The sequence below is a fragment of the Branchiostoma belcheri genome, unplaced genomic scaffold (assembly GCF_001625305.1).
Source record: "Branchiostoma belcheri isolate BF01 breed outbred unplaced genomic scaffold, Haploidv18h27 scaffold30, whole genome shotgun sequence".
Lineage (NCBI taxonomy): Eukaryota > Metazoa > Chordata > Leptocardii > Amphioxiformes > Branchiostomatidae > Branchiostoma > Branchiostoma belcheri.
In genome coordinates, this window is record NW_017803910.1 from 1,520,179 (window position 1) to 1,534,969 (window position 14,791).

Below are 14,791 nucleotides of genomic sequence, written 5' to 3' on the forward strand. Positions count from 1 at the left end.
GGATTTATGGTAAAAGTCAAACCCAGGTATGTGCAGTGAAAATGGATTTCCTAGATAAATTTGACATTCAATATCATTGATACTGCAAGATGCTTACAATGTACGTTTCGACCATGTACTGCATTCTCTACATTCTTAAGTGGGTTACCACAGGTTACCTTTCGTTGCAATGGTCCTACACGACCAGTTAAGTCTATCAATCTTTCTATCAATCAAAAGGCGAGAACGCATAGCCACGATAATCTTCGTAATCCATTTATTCATGATATCTTCTTAAGCATACCAGGTACTATATCAGTAGCGTCGTCGGTATCAAAGATACGTCTCACAGTGCATCTTTACTTTTTATGTGTTAAGCGTACCAACATACAAGTAACACATTATTTTCGTCGGTATTATCCTAATGATATATTTTAATGTGCATTTTTACTTTTTACGTATCAACCGCACAAACACTACAAGAAACACATTGAATACAAGTAATGCTGTTGATCACACGACACTTGACTTGTATCAGGTTCACAGCATCTACAGTTACAATTACAGATTGTTGTATGTTTTAGATTCATCAGCCTGTAGTACACTTGTGTCAGCAAGTAGTTAATATGGTAGATATTCAAATGCCAATATTATCTTTCCTTTTATTCTTACAAGCAACCTTCACTACATCAATAACCAAATTGATACATGCAATGACCATAATGTCTACATTGTGCTTCTATCAAGTCTTGATAACATAGTGTATCACCTTAACATGCATGTCTACTTTTAGTTCAACTTTACCCAGCTTCTAGATGGATAGCAGCGCCTGGTAGTTGTTAACAATTAACCATTTGGTCATAATAGATATTTGTATTGTTAGCTACCAGTCATTATCACAGGTGGGTCCATGTTGCTCTTATCTTTCATTTCTTTATTACAAGCAACCTTGACTACATCAACGACTAAATTGATGAATTCAAAGACCGTGATAACAGATAGACCTACATACAGTCCTAACAGTCCACCGAGGCCACTGAGCAACGTTTCCTCAGTATAAGTTGGATTTTCAGTGATAAGTTCGTAGTTCAAGTCACGGAAGTACACGTGAATTCTCGCGAGATTTTCGCGCAATCCCTCGGGGTTGACCGGCAGATTCCGAGCCCGACTTCTGGTGTGGATGTTCTCCAAAACGTACCAGACGTAACTGTCGGACGGCCATACGGAGGAAGACAGCCAAAGCGCGTAGGAATCCTCGTTACAGGACTGACGACAGTCGCACGACAGGTTGCTGTCCTCGTGACGTTTATGGACTTCTTGACGGCAACATTCTTGTGTCTTGTTCAGCACACTGCACAATGTGCTATTGATGGCTATCAGATCGTCAGAACAGCCACACTCGTGCAGTAAGGCTGCCTGCAGACATGAATGTTGACATGTCTCGTACGTGTATCTCCCACCGTACAGTGCATCTCTTTCCTGATGTGAGGTGCAGTCTCCGTAGGATGCGGCTGTCGTTTGACAGAACTGCGTTTCAAGCCGACGAAAGTGCTCTCCCCGGGTTTGGTATTGATGGCATTGCCTTCAGGAACGGCGTTGACCCTACGCTGTGGATGGTGACCTTTGCTCCTGGATCCTGACCAAGAGTCCCACGTATTCCTTCCTTTCGATTGACAGCGTCAGTTTTAACCGTACTCCGCTCCCACCTTGGTGGTGTTTCGAACTACGCCGTCCTCGCCATGATTGAAGGTAAAACAGTTGCCATATTTGGCGTTTTGTGTCACTTTGAAATCGTCCAATGAGCAACGTTCTTTGTCAAAGGTGCATTGAACAATAAGGTCTTCCTTTTGGTGCCCCATCTCTGCAATCTCCTCTCTCGTAGCCATTGAAAAGTCCGTGATGTCCGTGTAGTCATCTGTGTTGGAGCTGAGAAGGAAACCAGCCCAGTCATTGTCACCGCCAACAGCGTTCAGGTTCAAGTCTACACAGCCGACTTCACACCGCTCGACATGGCAGTATTCCCAGTCCCGCTCTTCTGTGAACCACCACGGCGCTTTAGACGGATGACCCGGTATGTTCCGGCAGTAGTTTTCAGACAGATCCGCATCCGGGTACAGTGAGGGAGTGGTGCAGTGACGCTGTGGATCATGGGAGTTCCACTTCTGACACGGCCGGCCGCTCCTAGTGACGTTCTGCTTACCCCTGTAGTTCAGGCCTCGTCCCACGATGCACTCGGGTTCCGCGCACATCGCTTGGTGATGATGATAAAACTGAACAGTCTGTCCAACTGTGTTTGTTGACATTGTACAGCTAGATGACCTGCACCCTACTATTCCGAGACGTAGTCCTCCCTTCCGTCCCCATAACAGCGGATACAGCCGTACGTATCGAGTCCCGACTGCGCGAGAGAAGTACACGTGGTTAGGGGTGTCGCCATCTTTGTTTCCGACAAACACTGTTGGTATCGTTTCGTCCTCCCTGTAAGTCAGCCACTGATCTCCGTCAATGCTAAAGGATAAAGAGAAGGTTTTGACGAAGCCACCAGCCTTACCTCCTCCCTGTGTGATCACCCCGGCTAGGATATAAGAGTCTAGTAAGTCCACCTGTATCCAAGGCCTGGTGTCATTTTCCTCCATCTTCCACGAAGACCTACTGTTGAGCCGGGCATGGTTGGATGTACGCTGGTGAAGGAAAGAAGAAGCAGTGATTTGATCACGTACAATAACGCCACTCTCCATACCTAGCGGGTTGTTGCAGCCATTGAAGTGGTTTGTCTCATCAGCTTTCCGTGGTATGGATTGATTTTGTGGCGATGTGCCTGACTCGGGGTTGCAACAGTAGACATGAAAGGCCGTGTCGTTGGATGAAATGCTGTCCTTGTACGTTACGCCATCTTTACAATTATGATCTGAAGTGTTGCACTGATCTTGAAGACTTGCCACAGCGTTTGGGTCGACAAACCATGAAAAGCCATCGTTTCTAACTCCGTCATTATACAAGTCATTAAGTTGAAGACGTGAACATGGCTGCTTTGCTCCCTTGGCGCACACTGTAAAGGCCTCCGACTGTTGAGAAAACTTGTCTTCACTCTGAAAGAAACTCTCCTCACAGCAAAGCGCTTTGTAAGATTTTGACCGATCGATTTCGAACAAAGGAATCTTATTATCGAAGCATCTTTCGCCAACAAGGCACCCGCAGGTGTCGTTAAGTAGTGTGACTTTGTCGGCCATGTTGATCCACGCGATGTCTTCAGGGTAACTGTCGCGCCTGATGGAAGCCTCATGGACGGCCATCAGCTGTGAAGGGAGACATAGCTGCATGCCCCGGTCACGGCAGCCCTTCTCAGCACTGCTGTGGTTGCGGTGCTTTTGCTCAGTGAGTTCAAACAAGGAGTCGTCACAGCAATAGGCTACATTGCTCACGGCGACTGAAACTCGATATCGATACACGTTGAAACAAAATTCAGAAGGTGAAGTTGTACAGTCTTCCTCAAACATGGCTTCCATACCATGATTCCTGATCCAGCCCCATCCAGTTGCCTTGACATCTTTGAATGTGTTTAACAGGACCAGCTGCTCTAGAGAACACAGTTGTTTCCCTCGTTCTTCACAATACTGTGCGGCGTAGGTTTGCTGGTAAAACTTGTGCCTTGTTGGGAATACCGGTTCGTCTTCATTCTCGCTGATGGGACATCTTGCGATGGACTGACAGGGATCCGACGTCAGGTTCGCTTGTCGAGTATCGGAAGGGCAGACTAGATCTGTGCTAGCTCCACCCGGTGCAGATCGGCAGAAGTTCTCCTCCAGGCAGAAGTCGAAGTGACGGTTTGGGCAGGTCCAGTCTTGGCAGACGGCGTTACCAGCAGACCGAACGGTCCCGCGGTACGTGGTGACATTTGACACACAGTCATTACTGCTGCAGATGATGGAGCTGGGATCTATGGTGATCCTACGCGAGGAATTCGCATGCGTAGCGCTGAGGATGCAGTCACTCTCTTCACATCCAAGAAACTCAACACGAAGAGTTTTATTGCGCCCATCACTGATGACACGAGGCAGAATGGCGACGTGTCGGGTTATGACGGGACGCGGCAGATGTTGGAAGTTGTAGCCATTGCCGTCGACATGGCCGCAGAAAAGAACTTCTTCGCCATACTCATCTACATAGCCAACCCAATCACTTGTCGTCATCCCGTACTTTATACGATACGTTTGAACTGTTTCTCCTTGAATTATCAACCCTGTCAGAAGAACCGTTCTGCCTAAGTCTACCTCGAAACGGGGATTGTCATCATAATGGGGATATCGATCAAACTGCCACGGTACCTTGGAATTCAAACGGCCATAATGGGGTGGGTGACCGTCCACAAATGACGACGCTGAAATTTGGTGGTCGTAAATTTTCCCGCTTTCCATTCCAAGCGGATTGCTGCATCCGGGAACTTTGGCCGTGCATCCCGACTGTACGCACATTTGAGGAGAGCAACAGAACAAACCGGCTTTTTCAGTGTTTTCATTCGTTGGGAGCACTCCGCGGTAGCATGTCGATGCGGTTGTGTTTGAACAGTCGTCCTCTAACTTCATCTGGAGGTTTTCCCTCGTCCGAAACCAACCCCAACCGTCCAAACGTTCGCCATTTTTGTAGGCTGCAGCCAGCTGACTAGCGGTGCACGCTTCTCCCTCTACATAGCCAACTAAGTTCGCGCATGCGCCTGAATCCAAAGCCTCCTGGCGAGTTTCAAACGTTTGATTGGTCAGTTTGACGTAACTGTCAGGATGGCAGCAGAACGTTGAGTTGATTTTATCGGGGATGTCTTCTATGCGCCGCAGAAGAATCCTGCAAATGACAGGTCAGGTATGATTAAAAAAAATGTACTTGTCATAAAAGTAAATCGTGCTTCCAGGAGGTAACCCTTACACTGGTTAGACTCTGGTGAGGAGGGGATGTTTTGAAATGTTGTCAATAAGAGTATGTGCTAAAAGAAATATGAAGTACTTTCTAGATTATATTGTAAATTACCCACAACGTTTGTTAGTCCGAGGGTTTCCTACATAAGTCTAAAAGTGAATTCCACAATTGCAAACCTGGTTCAACAGAAAGTCTCATGATCAGTATAAGATCGACAAACAGTTAATGTTTCGCACCTGTCATTATAACACACGTCACAAGTATCTTGTTGATCGGCTGCGGTGCATTGACTCGACAACATTGCTGCCCAGCCGTCTCTGTTGTAGTAGCTCCACCCTGACATGATGTTATCATCCTTCGAATGTCTCAGGATCTGAGCCAGGGTGCACAGTTGTTTCGACCTGACCCTATAATGAAAACGAAAATAACAAATAAAGCGATTGTTATATTGTTATAATGATATATATTGTTAAAGCGAAGTTCTATGGAGCTTGAAAGAAAATGTGGAATAACTTACTTTTTGAAATGTAATGGCAAACATCTAGCAGACATCTAGCAGACATCGTTGAGAAACTGTTCTCTGCATGCTAAGTTTAGTGTTTAGTCGAATGTTACTAAGTTGCAGATTAAATATCTATGTTTTTATAATGTGTAGAAAAGGAAACTTAACCTTGCTCACGTTTATGAGTTTGACATCGATACAATCGATTTTTTTTATTGAAGGTATTTTTAAATGTGATCAGTGTTTCTGAAATAAACAAGGTGTGGTCCGACAAATGTACTACACATGTACAGGACTTACCTACACACCGACGAAGCATCGCTGTTTTCGTCGGAGAGATAGGCTACCTCAAAATCCTCATTATAACCGTCAAAAGTTCCATCTTCCGGCTCAGTCCCGATCACGACTCCTTGTATCTCCATGTCTACCGGTACCTGCCCCAAGTAGTCTCTGACGTCACGCTCAGTTCTCTCATCCAGTTCAAGTAAAGAGCCATGTCGGGAGCCGCTCAACTTGGATTTTCGCAATCTGGAATAAAACGTTATGAAGTTCCATCTCATTCTGAAAGTTCATTTCCTTTCAGAGACTCAAAAGGAAGTAAATTTTCTGACCTATCCCCATGATGTCCAGACAAAACCTGCCCTTAGGGTGGTCACTAGAGACAGAATTCTTAACGTTTCTGTCAATGGAAATATGATTAAGGTCATCCAAGCTGTGACTGCAATACCCAGGTGGTCCTTATGCAAAGGTGGACACTAGTAAAGTAAAGTTTTGACTGTATGTATAAATAGTTTATATTAGCTTAGTTTATTGAGTTCCCATATAAACCCTTTCGTAGCTAATATTTCAGGGCTCAAAAAAGACAGAAAATAGTCAGGCATAAAAATACTATAACAAACGTCAGAATACATACCGGTTGTTGTTGCAGACAGTGACGGAAGGAAAGGTGAGTTTTTTGTTGTCCACCACCTTGATGTCGACGTTAACCGGGTACTCAAAGTACGACTTGATCAAGATGGCGGACTGGTAGACGAACAGGGTGATGCAGGTGATAAGTATGACTGTCCAGATGATCCTGAAGAAAAAAATAAATCAGAATTGCAAGTACTAAATTTTTGAGGGGGTGAGTCTTGTAAATGTATACGGAAGAACCACACCTAAAGTACGTTCACGAATCTACCACACTAGTCAATAATAGTATGGGTAAGCCCTAGTGTGAGTGGCTCAAGACCATTTCATTGCAAAAAAATGTGCGTAAAGTTAGTTAGTATTTGCACCACTCAACAATTAACTCAAGTGAAAATGAGTGTTCTCTGTCCTTGTTTCTATGTGTGGGACATAACAGCTGTCAGTGTCTCCCGAGTATTTATTGTACTGTTGCAATTTCAATAAAATCAAATTAAACCACTAGTGACATAAAAACCAAAGCTAACTTTGGAAATGTCTGCAGATAAAATCAAATCAATACCTTGATCTTGTTGTGTCAGCTTCTGCCACACGGCTGACTCCATGAGCAGTAGTGGTGGCACAGAAATCTTTTGTCATAGTCTGTTAACATGGGGAAAATTAAATATACAGTCAGACGTTGCCAATGCTTTCTGAGGAACCACATTCATAGTAAAACACAAGTTACCTTTTTTTTCCTCTATTCTTTCATGAACGATACAGCCAAACTTTGCAAATGCTTTCAGAAGAACCACATTCTGAATGAAGTACATATAGAATTTTAAAAGAAATCTGCCGTACCTTGATGTCTTTTTTCCTCTGTTCCTTTATCTTCTCATCGCGTTCCTTGAGATATTTCTCCACCATTTTCCGCGCACGCTCCTCGGCCGTTTCCTCGATTACTTCTAGGAGCCTCGAGTCTATCATTTGAAGAAGCTTCTGGTCTTCGCAGTTGGTGGTTGTCATCTTGCCAAGCAGATGTTAGGGTCTCCTGTATGTAGCAAATTGTCAGTAATTCAACTACGTATGTGATGTCGTCTGTTTGTAACTGGCCAAACTATCCATTATTCTAACTTAAGCAGTATTAAGAAGCGCTATGGCCTATGCTACAGTAGAAACACACCCCATATATCAGGTTACTCACTTGACATCGATAAAAATCCTATTAGAGAGAGGCCCGTTAAAATTTGCCTGGCCTGAAAGTCACTTAATGACATAGTTTAATTTGTATGTATCTGCCTTCTTTACTCATTTAAAAGTATAAAGCTAATTGCATCAAACCCTATTATTGACCTATTATTGATAAAGTCAAGGGGCAAGCGTCAGAGGCCTTAATTAGATTACTAGGCATAGAATCCAAATCTATGGGTCTGAAATCCATCATTACCTGTCATACTTGTTTCTGATGAAACGAGGGGCTATTCTAAACAGAAAGAAACGTTCGTAAAAAAGACAGGCCCAAAAATTAAAATTCATTTCATTTTTTAGCAGTAGCTCGTGATTTAAGATGTCTATACGAAAGCCACACGTCTTTGTTTAAAAACATGTAAAAAATCAACAGTTTGATTGCAATATCAGATGTATATCCACGCTTGTCATGACAGAATGCACTTAAGATCCCCACACCACTTTGCAGGTCATTCCTGATGTCCATTACATGTCCCCTGTGACACGCACTTTTCTACCGTAACCCTAATGCTTCTGCTAATGATTCCATTTTGCGTCTGGTCATCAATATGAATTGTATCCCTATGAGTACAGCACTATCTTTGAATTATGTATTAGACATGTTATGCTCTAATTACCTTCCCCAAGAATGTTATGTTTTTTGTAGTGTTTGCTGAGCATGTTCCAGAGAAGCTGCGCGAAATTTCGAAAGCAAAACTGTCTTCTTTATTATAATAGTATGGATTGGATATACCAAGCGCTTCTAGCTCTGCTTGACTGTTTCTAACAGTCAATTAGATATAGAAGTCCAAATACTACGTAAGTGTTAATGGGCCTAAGTTCCCCTCCTATCTCTGATTGGCGGATGTTTTTCCGCCAATGAGATATAGGAGGTTACCATGTAACCTTATCTTTCAAATAGCTCTGTTAGCATTTAATTTAACATTTTAATGTCTTGGGGTGGTGGGACTACGGCGCACAGATATGTCAACTTTGTATATTTGATGTTAATTGTACCTTTTTTTGTTGTGTGGCGCTGTTAATATAAGTTGTTAACTTGAGTGCAGCGCCACACTGTCCTTGTTATGTCTTTTATGTTTTGATGAATAAAAAAAAATAGTATGGATGTCCGTAACAGATTAGGATTCAAGCTGCCACCTATTAATCAAATTGTCCGATGCTGTAACGTAATTATAAAGTACCAGGTCACTAAGGTTGTGAATTTTACCATATTTTAAGGCCATATTACTGTTAACGTACCCCAGTGGATAGCACTTGATACAAAAACAACTGGGAACAGTGTGGATAGATTGGATTCTAACTGGTCGTTAAATTTTGGCTTCAAAAATTGCCAAGGCTTTTGATGTTTGCTTGTTCATAAGTTTTCTCGCTTGAAAGTGGATGCTGGTCAAGTAGTAAGCTTGTGATTTTAGATTTTAGTCTTACTTTGTTATACATCTGGATTCTACGTTGGTCTATAGCTTAAGAAAAACATCGTTTTCTACAAAGGTAGACCCGGCTTATGAAACGAACTCACAGTCATCGTCAAACAAATCTGTCAATTAACAAAGTCACTAGGACTCAACAAGATCATTACCTAGCGATTAATGAATGAATTACACATTTCTAATGGACTTAAGATCAAGGTCTTTGACCATTCCCTGATAAAATTAAGGACATCCGTGTTTTTTCTGTTCTAAAAACTCTTGCGAAGAATGTCCAAACGACTTAAATGCATGTATGGACTGTGTAAGAGGATTACACCGAAGAATGCAACAAATACTCGTCATTTAAGCTGCTTCATTTACCAGTAAGCTTAGAATGTTACCGGACAGGTTTTGTCGAGGTTGGGATTTAGATAAAGTCTACAAAAGTTGACCGCTCAAGTGATAATTGAGGTGTATGTGGGACAAGGACGGAATCTTTAAAGAATTTGTAGAATTCCTTTTGGAAGCGATTAGACGTTTTCCAGTTATGTTGTGTTAATAAATAATGTATCCAGGCCACATTGTATCGGACAGAAAAAACATAGAGGTTCCCACTACTACAGTCACAAGAATATTGCAATAATCTCAACCAAGTATTTTTCATCAATATTCAAAGACGCAATGTTGCGAAACAAGCTTGCCTAAGCCGATTTGTTGAGGGATAATCAGCTTATGAACTGTTCGTTTGACAGTTGTCTCTACAAGATGTCATTAAAAGTACCCAACATTTCTGTAACGGTTAGGTTAAGCGACAGAAATGAGAGAAGCACTCATTTTTAGTCTTTTGTTGAGTATATATCGTTCCTTTACTTAAAAAAAAACATACCGCATGAACAAGGCTCTTTTGTAGCTCATCACCAATACAAGTGTTGAGTCAAAAGGGAAGGGTTTATATCAAACCACTGTGCGTTTCATATGAGATATCAACTCCCTCATAGGAAGGGACATATTCTGGTTAATTCTTCAGTTGGCCACTTCAAAACGTCCATAACCATAGCAGGTAATGGCATTAATTATCCAGCGTTAGATAGACAAACTTCCGTTAGAAAGGGTTTGTTTCCTGTCTTACTTTATAAAGGATTTCCTCTATGTCTAGCTGTTTTATGTCTATACTACATTCAGTATCAAAAAGCAGTAAAATCACAAATTTATGTCTACATGTCGCATGGCAATGAACATGCACAGAGAAAGGGTTAAATGGTATATAAAACGCTAGACCCTTCTTACCTTGAAGAACAAAGTCGTGTGTCCCTCGATCTCTTGGACCGTAGCTTGTGTGGGCAACCTGTGTGGCTTCTTCATATATACGGCCCTGGGTGGGACGGGTATAGCGTCATCACCGGAAGCACTGTGTCATGTACACCGGAAATGCGTCATGAAATAGCCCCCTTCCCTCCCCAAGGTGACAGGCTATGTGTGGGCAGGGCAACGGAGAATCCAACAGGTAGTGTCGTGTCTGATCATTCGGTTTATAATGATGATCTGATAGTTCTTACTGGCATTTTGTTTGAATGCACATTTCAGAATACTATGCTCAGTCAAAATATATTCTATGATATCGTCTATGCCTATTTGAATGAATGAATGAATGAATGAATGAATGGTTTATTCAGAATAAGAAGCTCTCTCACAGCCTATTGACTGAATTGCAGGTTTCCTTACAAATATTTCATTATACGCAATATCTACTTATTTATAGCAAGGACATTAGTATACCTAATGTCTACTTATTGTACCTTGGATACATATATTACAAAAGATATAACATTTAGATATAAATTTGGGTATCAAACACACAAAGTGACCCTTACCCCAAGTTACCACTTGAGAAATCTTGAGATAGCCTAGTATAACTTTGCCTCCATAATGACAACATTTGATATCTTTGTAAAGTAAAATAATATTTTCAAACGTTTTTGAAACTTTTTTTCTATAGACAACCAGGAATAGAATCCATTCAGACAATTTGTTTACACAGATTCAAGGCTGACTTAAAAATGCCGCCCTCCTTCCGGACCATTTACCATGTGCCCCACAGGTACCGTGGGAAAATGAACCCATGCCCAAACCAGCTTCAACTGATTCCGCCCCAGGCAAGGTGACATGTCTAGGATAATTGTGCTTCATCATTACTGTGGTTATGTCGGGTAAAGTGTCAATAGACCGATCCTGACTGTCCAGCACAACTATTCAGTTATCAGTTCAACCAATGAGAGATGGCATTTAGCGGTTTGGCCTAAGAAAGAGTGACTGACATCTGTGCGTTTTTATGATTTTATTTTGCAATTGATACATCACAGGTATTTTGAAACAAAGTGGAAACATTCGGCAAAATGAAATATCAATTCTTCCTACTATGACATCAAACATACTATAATATTAGAATATACGGTTTACGGTTGTACCCTTAAACTATAGCTACCCGGTGGGGCACAAGTTTGGAAATGTGACCGTAGTGTCAGTCAGGCTTGACAGCAGCTTTGATCGGGATTCAGTATAATTCACACGTTTTCGTACAGGCCGTCGCCAACTTCGTTAGAGTAAATGTGTTCCTGCGCACTCGGTAAGTTCAGGTTAGTGTAGGTAGAGTCAGACATGGTGGAGGGGTCTAGATCCTGGTAAGTAGTGTCGACATCTTGAGAGTATTGGGACACTGTAGAGGGGTTTAGATCAAGGTACGTAGTGTCGACATCTTGAGGAACTTCGGACACTTTAGAGGGGTTTAGATCAAGGTACGTAGTGTCGACATCATTTTGAGGGTTTTGGGACACGGTAGAGGGGTTTAGATCCAGGTACGTTGTGTCGACATCTTGGGGGTCTGGGAAAGTATATCGGCCACTACTGTTTTGCTGGAGAGGAGGCGAATTCCCAACTGCGATGGCACCATAATCTAGGCTGTCATACTCGGGTTCTTGCTCCAGGACTGTGCGGGGTCTCATCGCAAGTGCTGCAGGTGCAGTACTACTTCTTTCTCTACTACTTTGTCTGCAAAAACAGGAACATATAGTATAATATAAACATACAACGCATTCGTCATAGATTCGGCCATGCAAGATTGGGTACACCTAATATCAACAGGGCCATTCTATGACAACTCTAATGACTAAAGGTCATTTACTGTGTCTAACCTTTTAATCCATATTTAGCCTTAACAACTCACAAACTCACAAACTCACTAGCCGCCTTTCAAAAGTAAAATATCCCGTCATTCTGCTTATAAACCCCTGCCTACATGTTGACAAATTAATCTGCCAGGACAAGCAGGCACACAAACCAACAGCTCAGCCACCCAAAACAGTACTTCCGTGCCTGTAAGTAAAAAGGCAAGAACGCGATGGCCACATATAAAATGTTGATGTAGAAATGAAATACCGCACCTTTTCGTAATCACCACAGCACCGATGACCACTGTACCTATGATTGCGAGACCACCAGCGACTGATGACAATACAACGCCTGTTGTAGTCAGCAACGGGCCGCTGGCTGCGGTGGCATTAGTAGTTATGTTACCTGTAAGATATACAAATCATTGCCTATAGATTCAGTACACAACATCACTGTTAACTGCGTCGGTGAAGGCTAGACATCCAGGCAATAAGATTCACCAAAAACAGTTACTCAAGCAACTGGATATGATTTTGGTAACGGTCGGACGTTTCAGGTAGCATCGACATCCACTACCTTTCTCCAGTGTCACTGACGAAAAGTAGTGGATTGCCTCTGTGTCTGACGGTTTCCAAAATCATATCCAGTTGCTTAAGTAACTGCTATTTGGCGTCACTATTGACTGGTTTATTATTTTTACAGCGTTTAGACTGAGGGGATCCCTCCGTACTTACTTCACATTTTGTATGTTACGTTCTGACGATCAATGATGACCAAGATTTCTGTGGGATTTGGGTGTTTAAGGTACTTAGTCTGTCACGAACGAATTGCTAAACACACACACTTGTAACGAAAAGATACAATTCACTACATACCTTTAAATGTACTGGTTGATGTTTCTGAACTCTTTGCAGTGATGGGGAGTTGTGTAGCATAGGTAGTGACAGGTGGTTGTGTTGTCTGGATAATGGTAAACGTCTCTACAGTGAAAGTTTGTTCTGTGTTCTGCAGAGTGGAAGGAGGTTCTGTGGTCTGGATAGTGGGAGGAATTTCTGTAGTTTGGATAGTGGAAGGTGGATCTGTAGTCTGGATAGTGGAAGGTGGATCTGTAGCCTGGATAGTGGAAGGTGGATCTGTAGTCTGGATAGTGGAAGGTGGATCTGTAGTCTGGATAGTGGAAGGTGGATCTGTAGTTTGGATAGTGGAAGGTGGATCTGTAGTTTGGATAGTGGAAGGTGGATCTGTAGTCTGGATAGTGGAAGGTGGATCTGTAGTCTGGATAGTGGAAGGTGGATCTGTAGTCTGGATAGTGGAAGGTGGACCTGTAGATTGGATAGTGGAAGGTGGATCTGTAGATTGGATAGTGGAAGGTGGATCTGTAGCCTGGATAGTGGAAGGTGGATCTGTAGTCTGGATAGTTGAAGGTGGATCTGTAGTCTGGATAGTGGAAGGTGGATCTGTAGTCAGGATAGTGGAAGGTGGATCTGTAGTCTGGATAGTGGAAGGTGGATCTGTAGTCTGGATAGTGGAAGGTGGATCTGTAGTCAGGATAGTAACAGTGTTGTACGTTGACCACGCTGTATATGCCACTGCATTTCTGCTCATCACCAGAGCTAAATGAGACATAATAATTTTCTTAGGAGAAGGAGGGTGGCATATCTCGAATAGCACCATTTTCCGATCTAGTATTCTATGTATGCTTTAGTTCATATTATTCATAAGTTGTGGCATATCTCGAATAACACCACTATTCTATGTATGCTTTACTATATATTATTCATAAGTTGGTGTCAGTAGCCAGTACTGATCAAACGATAGCAACGATGCGTCAACAGTGACGCCATAATAAACTAGGCAGGGACGGCCCACCCCTTTACTTCCGTGTCAGGGATTAGTTTAATTGAGCAGAAAATTGTAAACAAAGGTGCTTTGCAAAAGAAAGGAAAGTTTCCACATTGTCAAATGCGGAGGCTTCAACTGACCAGTACTTAAGTAAGAAAATCATCAAAACTCTTTCTGCAAGTACTAGTAGTTCAGTAATCTAGAACTGTTGTATGGTAGTTAATAACAATAACAGGCCTCTTGTTGACGGTTGTTGTCAGTTCTCTGTCATTTCAACCTGCACACCTGCATACCGTCTTCGGGTAGGAAAGGCTCAAGCCTGTGTTGTCCCGATCTTCTCTCTATCCTTCGCTTGAGACGTGCATAATGTTTGCCCAGGTCTTATCCAGTATATTTTTTAATTCATTTACTGATTTCGCTTCCACTACTGATTCAGGTAAAGAGTTCCAGTCCTTGACCTTTCTGACGCTAAAAGACTGACTTCTAGCTCTATTCTTCGCTAGCGCTAGCGGCACTTTCAGTTTATACTTGTGTCCTCTTGTTTGGCTACCAGCTACCTCGAAAAGGTAACAAAAGCAAAAGCTACCTCGAAAAGGTAACAAAAGCAAGACCTAGAATGTTATAAGGAAGTGTTACCTAAAAAATGTTGACAGAATTCGGGCCTGTCACTAATGTCAAATTTCGTCGGTTCCGGAAGTGGACATAGCTGATAGTCAATGTTACAGTTAGAAATAACGGAATCTATACGTTCTCACCTATTAGAATGACAAAAACCCGCATTATCATGCTTCGGAGGTGTGGTGATCTTCTGTTCACCCTCTGCGTGCACTGTCTTTGTGAAGTACAAGTTGGATAA

At 42.4% G+C, this 14,791-nt stretch overlaps 1 protein-coding gene and 1 pseudogene across 1 annotated transcript; both read right to left on the minus strand.

The window, feature by feature from the left end:
- Window positions 1-1,454: 1,454 nt before the first annotated feature.
- On the minus strand, window positions 1,455-10,299 carry LOC109474155. The gene is made up of 7 exons (XM_019774388.1): window positions 10,216-10,299; window positions 7,136-7,325; window positions 6,858-6,937; window positions 6,303-6,464; window positions 5,690-5,917; window positions 5,124-5,294; window positions 1,455-4,815 (listed from the first exon to the last, which is right to left on the minus strand). The coding sequence occupies exons 2-7, from the start codon at window positions 7,298-7,300 to the stop codon at window positions 1,665-1,667; spliced, it is 3,957 nt and encodes a 1,318-aa protein (XP_019629947.1). The 5' UTR covers window positions 7,301-7,325; window positions 10,216-10,299; the 3' UTR covers window positions 1,455-1,664.
- Window positions 10,212-11,969, minus strand: LOC109474114 (annotated as a pseudogene).
- Window positions 11,970-14,791: the final 2,822 nt, after the last annotated feature.

What these genes read in the sequence shown, in the direction of transcription:
- LOC109474155 (XM_019774388.1), bottom strand. Translation starts at nt 7,300, where the DNA reads ATGACAACCACCAACTGCGAAGACCAGAAGCTTCTTCAAATGATAGAC. An exon ending in GCTGACACAACAAGATCAAG is followed by an intron (nt 6,465 to 6,857) that starts GTATTGATTTGA and finishes TTTTTTCTTCAG; the next exon opens with GATCATCTGGACAGTCATAC. An exon ending in GACGTGTGTTATAATGACAG is followed by an intron (nt 4,816 to 5,123) that starts GTGCGAAACATT and finishes TGTCATTTGCAG; the next exon opens with GATTCTTCTGCGGCGCATAG.